General features: G+C 40.0%; 1 protein-coding gene across 9 annotated transcripts in view; it reads left to right on the plus strand.

Annotated features, from left to right (window-relative positions):
* Positions 1 to 13,682, plus strand: part of WDPCP (WD repeat containing planar cell polarity effector) — a 157,565-nt gene that overhangs the window by 86,338 nt on the left and 57,545 nt on the right. For all 9 annotated transcript variants that reach the window (XM_080389571.1, XM_080389570.1, XM_080389569.1 and 6 more), the window contains 2 exons: positions 1,128 to 1,316; positions 3,850 to 3,973. In XM_080389571.1, coding sequence (XP_080245697.1) covers positions 1,128 to 1,316; positions 3,850 to 3,973 — 313 coding nt within the window. The remainder of the gene's footprint in view (positions 1 to 1,127; positions 1,317 to 3,849; positions 3,974 to 13,682) is intronic.

Below are 13,682 nucleotides of genomic sequence, written 5' to 3' on the forward strand. Positions count from 1 at the left end.
GCTTTTCTCTGTTTTTGGACTTTTTTTTCCCAGCCATCCTGTAACAATACCGAGGTTTAGCTTGTTCCCTTTCTCATCAGAATTTTTTCCTTAAAAGTAGCTTTGACGAACAACATCAGAATATAAATGGAGAACATAAAAAATAATATTATGTTTTTATTTAAAGAGAGGGGAAATTTATTCGGGAAATTTTTTCTGATCTCTTTCCAATATCTGGAGCAGTAGTCATAAATTACTCTAGTACAGTGACCCAAAGCAAGCAGGAGCTGCCAAAATCCCTTGCGTGGCCTAGGTAGCACGGTCATTTGGGTAGTCAGAGGCAATTAGTAATGTTACTTTCTGCAGCTTTTCAGTCGCCTTTTCTGTTCAGAAGTTCAGATCTGCAAGTCAAGAAGCTTTGACAGTCTTTTCATTTTTCCTTTTCAGAGAGAGAGTGCTGTAGATAATTGATGCTCTCACGGAGTGAGTGATGTGTTGCGTGTTTTTTTCCCTTATGGCAAGTTTGTTCTTGGTTTCATGTGCAGTGGTAATTCAAAGGTCCCTAGGTGTTGATATCTGTCCTGATACCCCCTCACAGAAGAAATGCTTCATGTAAAAAATTTTGCCGAGTTAGAAGTAAGTTCTAGAGCAATTGCAATGTGGAGAGTAATCGAGTAACTTGCTTTGAAGTTTGAGCTGCTGTAAAGTTGTATACGTAGGTATGTTTGCGTGAGACAAATGCCAGGTTTTCTTGTTGCCCAGCAGTATTTCCCTACAGGAAGAAGGGCTATGAACATGAATTGATTACCTACAATCCATTAATGATAAACAGGGAATAAGCTTTTTCTACTGTGTTTAAAACAAACTTCATTGCGTGATGTTGTCACCAGTGGGTATTGGCCACAGTCGCCCACCTTGCAATTGTGAAATTCACTGACGGTTTTTCTCTGCTGTCCAAAGCACCCTCAATCTAAATATGCAAAGATAATAAGGAGCTATCTCACATAAAAAATTTAATACTGAAACCCATTAACTCAAACTTTCTAATTTTAACCAACGGCAGTTATTTTTAACTGTGCTGAAAAGTAGTCAGCTACTGTTTAGCATACTCATAGCGCTACCTTTGATTTTAATATTTCCTGTAAAAGGTGTGATCACAAGAGGACAGCTGGGCCTTGTGGAAATCATCCACCAGTACATTCGTTACGACCAGATACATGAGGCAATTAATGTCCTGAACACCATGAACTGGAACACGATGGGTCATCAGTGCTATATATGCTTGAGTGCCATTGTCAATCACCTTCTTAAACAAAAGCTTACACCAGACAGAGAAGGTAAGAGACTGATTATATTTGTAATGTGTTTTTGTGGTGTCTTTGTAATTCATATGTGGATTATGACAATGTATTTAGTGGCTGCATAGAGAAGACAAAATTGAGAATCCAGTCAGCCAGCCAGATTATGGTACTTCATAATCAAATGTCATATGTAGACAAGTTACTTCAATAAAATCTGGATCAATGTGTTGATTGCATTTTAGTTTGTTTGTATCAATAGCGATACTAAGATAATGCATATTTTAGTATATATATGGTATAGGCATGACTTAATGTGACATACGTATGCTGTAACTTATGTTACAGACTAGTGGATCGAAGCATTTGTTACATATTCATGCTCAAACAGTACCAACTTAAGGGGGGACTTTTTCCTGCAGCAGGGACAGGAGATTTTAGTATGGTTTTTAAGGTGCTTTTGAAGGGTCATTCTTTCATTACAAGAACCAAAGGCTGGGAATACACTATCCTCTGCTGCCTCCTTTAGGATTATGGCATTTGTCCTCACTGTAATCTGGCCCCCTGCAGTAGTAGCTGGGGTCCCTCACAATAAATGATGAATTTTAGGTTCAGCCTTGTCTCTGCTGAAGCCTGGTGTGATGCCTTCCTCTTGATTTGCTGTCTATCTTGAGACTCAATAAACTTCAGGATTTGAAGTGCCTTGATTTAGTGAAGGTGTTATCCTCCAGCCTAGCAGGCAGACAGCTGGGGACCAGGCATCTTTTGTGGCAAGAAAGAATACTTAGGATTCATGCGTGTTTGATGATAGAAAAACTCCAAGGTGCCTACATCGCTGCCAAGCCATCAGCTGTCCCATTTTGGGGGATCTGATTAAAAAAAAATTCTCTCTGCATTAGAAACATAGTGTATCAATTCTAAATAAAACATGCTTTTAAAAGGACCCATGAAAAAAGCTGGGTTTGAAACTCTTGTAAAAATATGCACATTATAAATAGATGTCTGTGTGTTTCCCCCCATGCAGCTCCCTAACACTATTTACAGCAGATGGAATTTTATTCTGTCCAGGAGTTATTCTATGTGAACCTAACAAATTTGGCATGGTAATTTGTTTTCTTTTTTATTAGCAAAACCCAGTGGGGCCTTTTATTTATAGCAGTGGGGCAGTTATCTTTGAGATCTTTATTCTACCTTCAACATCAAGCTGGGCTCTCTAATGAATCTATAACTGTGCATGTAGTTACTCATATTCCATGTACGTTGAAATATTTCAGAAGTACAAAACATGCTGTCAAGAAAACAGCAACGGCAAGGGAGTATGGCTTGTTTTTGCAGAGATACTGCTGTATTCAATTTTAATCTAAATTGACTGCTGCTTTGAAAGAAAATATCTTTAAAGTTAAACTTATCTTACTGTCTAGATTTAAGATAATGCAAAACCTAATTTAGGAACAGTTTGCCAGTGTTACTAACACAGTACTATTAGCACATTCAGTGCTGTCAGGCCTAATAAAATAAAATGTAACTATGCTTGAAAATAAAGAACCACTGTCACTAAATACAGAAATGCTAGTTCAAGCAAACATTAATAACAGCTAATCGATGAGATTTTGTCTGCCTAATGAGACAATAGGTTATATTTTTCTTTTAAAGCCCACACAAAATTCTGATTAGCAGTAGCAGTTTGCACATTCACTCTGAAGGGAGAGCCTATATAGCAAATATATAGCAAATTCTCCCTGTTCTGCCTGTAAGAACTCGTACTATGTGTTAACTTGTAAGCAGAAGTCACATAACATAAATAGTATTGATCATTGAATTTCCATTCGGCTAAGCATGTGAGACACAAACGTATACTGTGTATTTTCTTGTATTATTTATAATTTTGTATTTAAAACATGCAGGAAAATACCTAAGAGCTCCAGCTGTGGAGTATAGCAGTCAGAAAGTATTTAAAATGGAGAGAACTTCTGTAACAAAAGGGCTTTATTTTATTGATTACAGGGGAGGTTATCCTGTTTCACACTACAACACGCTGTAGGAGTGTCACACCCTTAGGGTTTCTAGACCCTTTTATTTAAAATTTTTAAAGAACTGTGGGCTGAAGGAGGTTCCTTAGACCTCAAGGGCATCACATGAAGGGTTCTGTCACCCACTGACCTAACACAATAATCCCTGAAAAACTGAACTTCCTTGTTGCTTGCTGCCTAAGAGGACAAAGATGATTTGAGCTAATCAAGAGTTGATCTCTACTGGACAAACTTGTTCAAACTGTACTACTCTTACGAGTCACTTTTAATTGTATGTTGCTGGTGAGAACTTGATGTGTTATAGACTCCTTCATCCTTTTGACAGGTTCTGTTGCTCAAAGTCATTGTCAACTCTGCCTGAAAGTGAAAGTTTATAGGAACATTTGTGTTTGTACAACCTGTCATATTTTAATTTTATCTGTCCTATAACAACATCACATTTCATCAGTGTTTGAGGAATTTGACTGACTGCAAACATGAGCAACCTGTTGTAATTGAAACAGTTTGACTTGTTTCATTGCTGCTGTGTTTGAACTCCGCAGCACAGCTTGAGGCAAGCCTTGGAACCTTTTATGCTCCTACAAGACCCCTCTTGGATACAACTGTGCTGCAGTACAGGGACCCAATCAGCAGATATGCAAGAAGGTTCTTCCACCACCTGCTCAGGTGAATGACAGTTTCAACTTCTATCAACTTAAAATTAATTGCGTATTTCAATAACTACCTACTTTAATGTGGTTAACATTTTCCAAGAGGACCACCCCTGAAAAAAATGCATTCATTGTTACTGTTTGTTTTACTTGCACTTCGTTCCTTTCGAGTATTGCAGATAAAATGCTATTCAGAGCTCTTCTGTCATCAATACTCTTAAAATGAATCAGCCTTTCCCTTTTAGCTTGATAGAAAAAAGATAGCTTGTTTCTGAGAGATTTATATTCACCAACTGCTTGCAGATTAACTGTTGAAACAGCTTACAAACTTGGAGAAAACACCCGAGTTTAAACAGATGCTAAACTGCAAATGAACAGTGCATGGTCCAAGACATTTTTGTCTTTGCACCACTGAAACCTGAGCATTTTGTTATTCTCACCCTCACAGTTCTCATACAGAAATTCATATCCCAGTAATTCTCAGTGCCATTAAAATAAGAAGAGAAAATGAAATATGGAATTTGTCTGTAAATTATATGACATTAGAAGAGTCATAATACCAAATTCAGCTAGAATTTATAGTGCATTGGTTTATTGCTATATTTTTCCTTCAAAATAAATCAATAGCCTAAATTTCAGTCAGTTACAAATATCAATATACAGCAGTTCAACCACAAATACAGCTGAAACATTCCCTCTGAGAATTATGCAGAGTGAAAATAAGGAGAAATTACCTTCTGAATGATACAATGTTTGTAACACCATGTTGAGGAGCAGTGTAGATGGGCACAGTGAGAAGACTTACAGTGCACCTTTTTTTGGTGATTCATCCAGATTGTATGCATTTCCTGCATATGCAAAGCTAGGAAGTGCAAGTTACTTTGATGGTGGGATGTGTGATTCCTTCCAGAATTCCTTAAAGTCCTTAAAGATTCCTTAAAGAAAAATGTTTTCTAATGTCTCCTATGTTTTGAGTCTGAGTAGGATCCTTTTTCAGGTAAACAGGTCCATTCCAATGGGGAAATTATTCTAAGTAGAAGGATGCTCCAAATATCTGCATAATATGCAGCAGTCTTTCACTGGAGTTTTCTTAATAGATGTGGCCACAACAGTGGGTGCAAACTCTGCTTTTGCCTTTCTCCTAGAAACCAGCAGGGAAGATCTGTTGCTGCAATGGCCAACTGTAGTGGCTGTGGGCCAGTTGCCTGCAGAGGACAGATGCGGAAGGAATGCCTCAGAGATCGCTGAGAGGTGTAACTATGGTGCTTTTACATCTGCAAGAGAAAGGTGTATTCCCTCTGAGTCAGGATTTGCTTCCAAATGCTAGCAGGCATGCAGAGGCATGGGGCCCTGGCTAAGCTTTCAGCCCTTGGGGCTGCTGCACACAGCTGAAACACTGACTCAATCCCCCCAGCAAACAAGGAGCTTCAGTGTCAAAATGCTGCCTGGACAGTGTGGGGCACAGACAGGAGGTGTGTAAGAGTCTTCCCATGTCTTTTACGTCCACTGTAAAGCAGCCCTTGAACAATCTACGGTTGTGGTAGCTTTTGGAACAAATGTGTGTTATTTTGCTGTTTCCCTATTGTCAAAGGGATTTGTATTCAACTGAATCAAAGTGATAGGATCATGTGATTGCTGCAGAACAGATGGTAATGCTTAAAGCTTATCTGAGAAGACATAATCTAAGTACAAAATGAAATGTTCAAAAATGGGAGATTTATCTGATAGCAAGGAAATAATGTTCAGAGCTGATCTTTAGTGTGCTAAAGTGGCTGTGCCTTAATTGGTGTTTATTTCTTTTTAGATGTTTTCTTAAGTGACTAGAATGATTTGAACGTAGGCTAAGCAGAGGGTGCTACAGATTTGTTGGAGGAATGGTAGGCCATGGTTCTGGGTGAGAGAATGCCATCTAGGCGCGGTGCAATGTCTAGGAGAATCGTAGGGAGGCACGGTGCCCACTAATTCTTTTGGGCAAGCGAAAGTTGCAGCCACTGCTATTACATCCATCAGTGAAGAGCCAGTGAGGCAAGCCACTTCTGCCAGCCTGCATTTACAGTTGTAGGTTCAGAACAGGAGGAAAAGTGAGAAGATAATTATGCTCTTGCCTTTTCGGGTCACCATACTGTGCCTGTGAGGACACTGAAAACAGAGTAGCCCTCCCACTACCCGTTTGCCAGAGACAGAAACTGTATCTGGGTGTCAGGAAGACTGCATTTTAGGGGAGCTATATGCTCTCTGTCTCAACCCTGGTTATTTGATTTATTTGCTTTTTTACCCTTACTCGTTTAGCACTAAATACTTGCAGGCTAGTTACAAATAGTTAATGAATCTCTTCAGAGTGAATTTTTGTTACCGCAGATGTGTCTGCATGACCAAACAAGAAGACTTGAATGCAGAAGCACTGTAAACTGGCAATGCCAACTTGATGCAGCACTGGGGGACATTTGTTACTCTCTTGTGAGCATAAGGAGACAAAAGCACTTTGTACCCTATTGCAGCAAGAAGTGAAGGAAACACAGTGCTTTCTAAATTACATACACTTTAAGTATAGCTGATATTCCAAAAGTATTTCTTGGAATAGAGTAGGGCCTTCCACAATTCCTTTGGGCTTCAGAGAAAGCAAGCAGCAGATGCACAGAAGTCCAGTCTAGAGGCTAAGGAGCTAAAACACACAGGGGAAAACCCAGAAGCAGGGTAGGAAGAGCGAGGAAAGTGTGGTTAGCAGCATGAGTAGAAGACAAGGAACTGGGGATGAAGGCCTAAAGGCAGGGATGGGGATGGACGGAGTCCCACAAAAGCTCAGAGTGGGAGTACAGGGCAAAATGGGGGAAGCATCCTAATGTGTATGGTGGGCTGCAGAGGAGACAGACACGTAAGGGATGGACAGGGAAGGGTGGAGTCTTTCATACCAGATTAAAACATTAAAACACTTAAATGTTTCTAGATCTAAATCTGAAAAATGTTCATATAAACAAAAGTTTTCACCCCCCTTTCCAGCTTTCCTTTGAATGCCCCACCAATCTGCCTTAAGCCTTTTCTAGAAGGACCCACTCTTGGGAGAGAAATATTAATTCATTCTACATGCTGAGACAATCTTTGACCTGCCTGCTGAGTCTGCCAAAAAGGTGCCAGTTATTGTTGTACTTTTAAAGATGTGAGTGCCTGTATTTACTAGAATTGAGAAATACAGTTACCTTTTCAGAAAGGCTATCCTCACCTAGTAATAATCATGTGCCAATGATTTTAATCTTTACTGTAGGCTGAAAGGTTGTATATCCAGTTGCAAATAGCTGGAGAAATCCATTTTCACATTATCGGTGAGATTATAGGCTAAACATTTTTCTACCATCAAAGAGATCAGTTTCTGGAAAATGCTGAACACTGAGATGGTAGGTGCCCTCCTTTAGCTGTCGACGGGCACTGTGGAAAGAAGGTGCTGCGTTGGTACTGGCTGTGTTGCAAGGGTGGGTTAGAAATAGATGCTGCAACCTGAGGTGGGCCAAGGAACACTGACAGCATGATTGAAACGGATCGCAGTTAGACCAATGGAAAATGCCTTGCGACATATTTGATGCAGCCATATTATTTGTATCTGTTGTTATAAAAGCTAAGTTCTCAAATTTGCAAACTATGCATCTTCAGCTTCCACTAAAGTAGGAGCTTAGAGCTTTGCAGATATAGGCCCTGAATGCAGAATATGGAATACCTCCAAAAACAGGCGTTCAGTATACAAAATTAAAATTAAAGGCCTCTTAATTATATGCCAGGGATCCATTACAACAGTATTTATGGAATGAATAATTATTTTCACTTTAAATCTTATCTATAATTAAAAAATACAGGAACTGAATTACAAGTATAGAAATGTATCTTAGGTGTTCCTTGCCGCTTGAGCAGCACTTCGGTATTTTATTATGATGTCACTGCTTATAATAATATAATGCGTTATATCATTATGTAAAATGTTGAGCAGAGGTGGATTTATTGGGAAGCCTTGGGGAGCTGTAACCTTCTTGCCCCCACCCTTTTGTTGAGCGCTGCCTACTAAGTGTATTTGCGTAATGGAGGAGTGGCTGCACAACCGCCTGCCTCTGTATAGCAGCCTCATCTAGCCGTGTACACTACATGGAAGGGGATGGAATCGTTTTTCACTCATTAACTATGGCATCGGTGACTCATGGCTTTGCTTCACTCTGATCAAGCATTCGTAAATTGTACTTGTCATATTTTCTAATGCATGAAATTGTCTTGTTTGTTTGACACACACACAGGCACAAACACATGCCTGCTCTGTTTTGTTGAAATTTTTCTGTCTCTCTCAGAGAGACGGTGAGGAGCTAATATAGCATGAGCTGGAGGTAAAGGCAGGGCTGGAAAGTAACATCTGAAATGCAAAGAGTCGGAGAATTAGAATGCAGCCACAGCTCCATGTTTGTGCTGTGCCCTTTCCTTCTTTGTAATCCTGTTCTCGTGTTTGTGAATATGCAGTTTAAAGGATATTTTTTTTCTTTTTTCTTTTTTCTTTTTTTTTTTTTTAACATGGAAAAATATGAAGATTCAAAACCATTTGGACCTTTCTGTCTGGTAATTCCATTAAGAGAATGTCATTGGGGTTTTTTCCCTTAGTACAAATACATTTCCCCACAAATCAAAGCTCTGCTGTAAATAGCAAGATAGTGTACTTGCTTCTTCCAAGAGCAAAGTGCAGCTCTGATCACATTCTCTGGTACAATTTTGGATGGGTTCCTGAAAGGTTCTCCTTTGTCTGAATCCAAAAATGAAAGCTTCCACTATGTTTTTATTGTTGCTGTTTGTGCTCTTTCGCGAATCTTCTCGGAAGTGTTGTGTACTCTTCCCAGTGTCCGATGTAAGATGGTACTGGTTAAATGCAAAGAAGAATTTAGCTCCACGTTGGGCAGAACATTCATAAAGTGGTATGACTTTACACACAGAACTTGATAGAGCTCCTTTGTAAATAAACACTCATAAAGGAGATCAGAAAGTAGGTGATCATTAGCATCAGCGGAGATCTTCTATCCAGTACTGATTTTTATGAATCACTTAACTATTCGAGAGTTCTGAAGTGTACTGCTATACTACCTGACATGATGCCTTGACACAGTAAGTTATCACTTAAGTCCAAGACAGCCTTTGAAAAGCTAAAAAAAGCTCTTTTGCCCTGCAGGTACATCACTTATGCAGTACTAACTACCCCTTGGTAAGCAGGTTTCCGTATCACTACACTGCAATCTGCAAAGTAGATATTCGCTGTGAGTATTCCATCCTAAATAGGGCCCTAAATCAAAGGTGAAAAAATGCCTCAATTCCATAGGAACAGTTCCCAATCCCATCTGCTGCCAACTGTATGGAACTGAGGGAGGGTGAGCAAAGAGCTTTTATGATCCTTTTTAAGAGCACCCTAAAAGTAGAATCTATAATTATATTGGTACATAGTGTGTCACAAAATATGTATAAACATTAATGATGACATGGTTCAGGACTATGAATGTCTTTTATATTCATAAGGTAACCTATTAGGCATTAAATTATGCCTTCAGATAAAATGACCACTGATGTCAGTCAGGTTCTCTATGGTGGCCACATGAACAGAATTCATCTCTATGGGAGTAGGTTCAGTAGCAGCATTCTGACTAAAGTAGCACCTTCTGGAGAGGACTTTGAAGAGTCGGGTTTTGTCATCTTGTGCAAACGATCAAAACCAAAGGTTTTCATATTACCACGGCACTGATAAATGAGAATTTCAATTGCTGTGATGGAACTGCACATGAAAAGATTCCCCTGGTCATGCTTCTTGACCTGTTTTAGAAACAAGAAATAAAGGCAACTATTTAATGGAACTAGATTATTTTTGTAGTTAAAGAGGTTAAATATCTCAGGAAAAGTTTAGAAGGTTTCTGCTTCAGTCCTATGTTGCTAATGATTTATTTTTTTTCTTGAACCATCCCCACAACAGTTTTCAATTTCAGTCAGATGCTTTGATGCCACAGGAATGGCTCCAGGATTTAATTCTCTAGTGGTGATTACAATGTAAGAAGTGTTGAGCAAAATATCAGGGAAGGGAGGGGGGACAACAAATGACATGACATAGTTGCTTGAGAATAAAATCCCATGAAGATAAACCACAAGAAATTCTGTCAGAGACTTGGACAAGATTTTCTGCGGAACCTGATGGGAGACACTGCTTGGAGCATGGGAAAAAGGCCCTCCCACACACTCAGAGCAGTCCCGGGGCTGCTCTAATACGGAACCGTTTCCCGCAGCCACCAAGAGATGGCTGCTGGGTGGCCCAGAGTGCCGTCAGTCCACCAGTTCTCTGCTACGTCCCTGCCCATGGGACTGCGCTAGAAAAAGGAACATGGAATAGCTACACTGGACTAATGTTGTCTGTGCCAAGGCTATTCCCACTTGCTGGTTAATCTGACTTTGATATTGCTACTTTCAGAAGCTCAGCCCACACGGAGACCATTGTTGTGTTGTGTTCTGTAACTGATAATCTGCCCTCATGAGGTGGCTCTTTTCTGCTGTACCAGCTGTGCAATTCCCCTGAAATCCGAGGGGCTTTGGGCATACATCAAGAAACAGTGCAAATATACCATATTCATGGAAAAAAGCTCAAGAATAAGTTCTTAACAACACATCACCACCCTTGAGCAGCTGCAGTGAGCCTCAGCCTTTGCAGGTCACCAGTTACGCCATCTCAGTCAACGCCACCTAGTCACTAATACTGTCTCCTCCTGGAGTGACACTCAAAAGTCTCTTCTTGAGATCCTGACCAAGAACCTGAATTTAAGATACATCTTTTTTCTTGCAGACTTTCCAGATTGATTCATGTCTCAAGATACTTTTTCTCCATTCATCTTCAGGGTCTTCATGAGGCCCACCATTACACTTTCACTTTTCTGTACAGGGACTATCTGGCAATATTCTGTCTTGAGCTCAGCTCGGCAATCTGTAATCCATTTGTTGTGTGCAAAAAGTTGTTTGTTTTTCCTCCCTAAAGAGCTTTGTTTTTCTGACTTCTCCTGCTTCCATCCCAGTACCCTCCAGGAAGACCTAATTGAAGATTCAGGCAGCCCTAGGCTTCCGATCTTCAAATGCAGAGCTCACTTTTATGGGTCTTCAGAGCCAAAGAGCCTGCTAAGGAAAGGATACGATAAGTCGAGTGTAGAACAAAAGTCAGCAACAGTCAATTGTCCAATAACTGGATGTAGTGTCTTGGGGGTCCACCTCACCTCTCCTGATTTAATAATGTAGAATTTAGATGTCCTACACACTCATCTGAGCTTCCTCTGTAGTTAGTATAAAGACATGGGCATCCAAAGGATGAGTAATCCCATTGAAGGGAGATGTCTAAGATAAGCGTGAAGAACCAGATGTCAGTGCCTATCCCTATCAATTAACTATAAAAGGAGCCTACCTGATTAGCTTAAATTAGCCATGTAAAGGTGAGCCTTTTGAAGATAAATGGAATGTTTTGCACTGTAAATGTCTAGCTCCTGTATCACATTATTACTGGCCAGTTAACAGATCTTAGATGCTCAGATATAGTTTCTGTAATAAAGGGAGAGGCTCAAAGACTAGCAAAAGTACATGAAGAGAGGTTTACAGAGAGACACAAAAAGCAGGTCGGCATGCAGATCTCTTTAAAAATCCTCTTTTGACCGGTTGGCCAGGATAGGAGTGGATGGGGACATTTCTTAGTTTACATTAATAAGTGTTGAAGTATCAGTGAAAGAGGTTATACTGTAGACAGGTAAACAGCAATGCATGACCGGCACTAGATAAAATTAATCCAGAATTTCTGAAGGTAGTCAAGCATAAAATAGCTGAAATACACACTGTGGTGTATAAGCTCTTACTAAGAATGACCTTAGCACCTGAGGGCAGGAACATGGAAAATGTGATGTCAGTTTTCAAAACACAGTCTGGAAGGACCTTGAAGAACTATAGCCCTGTAAGTCCAACCTCTGTACCAGTGAAATCAGTAGAAACCATATTAAAAAAAAAAAAAAAAATGACGAACAGGCAAATAACGTTGTATTGGGAGAGAGTCAGCAGGATTTCTGTAAAGGCAAGTCATGTCTCAAAACTCTGAATTCTTTGATGTCAGCAATCATGTCAGTAATGGATATCCAGCTGCTAGTGATGAAAGTTTTACCATTGAAGACCTTTTTGGAAGGTCTCCCACCAAAATGTCTTAAAGAAACTAAGCTGCCACAGGATAAGAGGCAAGCTCCCCTTTCATAGATAAGTCAGTCATTAAAAGGTAAGAAACAGAGTAAACGGTCAGTTGTCAATGGAGGTCACTGATGGAAATTGTAAGTATAGCTGATCTGTACTCGTGATTAGCCTGACAAAGGAGCAAATAGTGAGGTGCCAGCATTTGCTAATGACACAAATTATTAAGACTAGTAAAGATAGGGCCTGCTGTGAAGAACAGCAAAAGGGCTTCACAGGACTCAGTGACATAGTGTCAAAATTGAAGATAAAGTTAAATGTAAATAAATTCAAAGTGCAGCACGTGGCAGGGGGTGACTCCTAACTTCACGTATAAAATGATGGAGTCTAAGCTCACCATTATCCTGGAAGAAGAATTTGTTCTTATCACTCTACAGCTATAGAATAGTCAGTTCAGTGCTCGGCACAAGTACAAAAAGCAAACTGGATGCCAGGAATTCTTAGAAAAGGAGTAGACAACAAAACAGTGAACTTCAGTTCACCTGAATTTTGTGTGTAGTTTTGGAGTTCCATAATCTGTAAAAGGATATAGTGAAACTCAGAAAGCTTTAGGAAGGGCAGCCAGGATGATTAAAGGCATAGGGCAGCTTTAGTGAAAGGAATGACTAAATAGACTAGAACTCCTCAGCCTATAGAGGAGGCAACTGAGATAGAGATCTATTAAATTGTGGGTATCGGGGAGAAAGAGCACAGTGAATGACTGCTCACTGCTTCCTCTAATACAAAACCGAAGGGTCATCAAGGGAATCTAACATGCGGCAGTTTGAAAATACAGTGATTCTTCACACGACATATAATTAAAATATGAAGCTCCTTACCACGGGGTGTTGTGGATGTTAAAACTGTATGTGACTTGAAAGGCAAGGTTCAGGGAAGAGAACTTCACTGAGGAATGCCAACACAGAGACCACCTCTGGCTCAGCAAACCCCCGAGAGTTGCTTAGGCCAGTGTCACCATACACTTGCCCTGTTCCTGTGTCCTTTCTAGGCACCTGGCTGTTGGCACGGTGTTAGGTTAGATGTAGCTTTGGTCTGAGCAAGTGGTCATTCTTACGTTTCATGTTCTCGTACATGATGCTGTGCAGAACGAGCATAAAATACGCCTGAGTTTTCCATTTGCTCCCTCAAAAATGCGCCAAGACTTGTACGATCGGAGCTCTGCAGAATTTCTTGCCTGGCTGTCCTGTGGCTGTATTTGCTGTGATGGAGTTCTTACGTGTGGGAATTTTATGAGCATTACCACTGCATTATTTTGTTACAAAGAAATAATATTGGCTATTGACAAACCTAGATGGAAAAAGTCATTTACTTCTTGTATGTCAATACAACAATACAAAAACAACAACAACAACAACAAAAAACGTAATGGACCCATAACTCAACAGGTGATTCAAAATTTGGCCCTGCACCATGACTTTGTAGTTAGATGTTTATTTGTAGGCAGCCAGCTTTAGAAAATAGTGAGC

Source organism: Falco punctatus (genome assembly GCF_963210335.1).
Source record: "Falco punctatus genome assembly, chromosome: 5".
In the NCBI taxonomy this organism is placed as follows: domain Eukaryota; kingdom Metazoa; phylum Chordata; class Aves; order Falconiformes; family Falconidae; genus Falco; species Falco punctatus.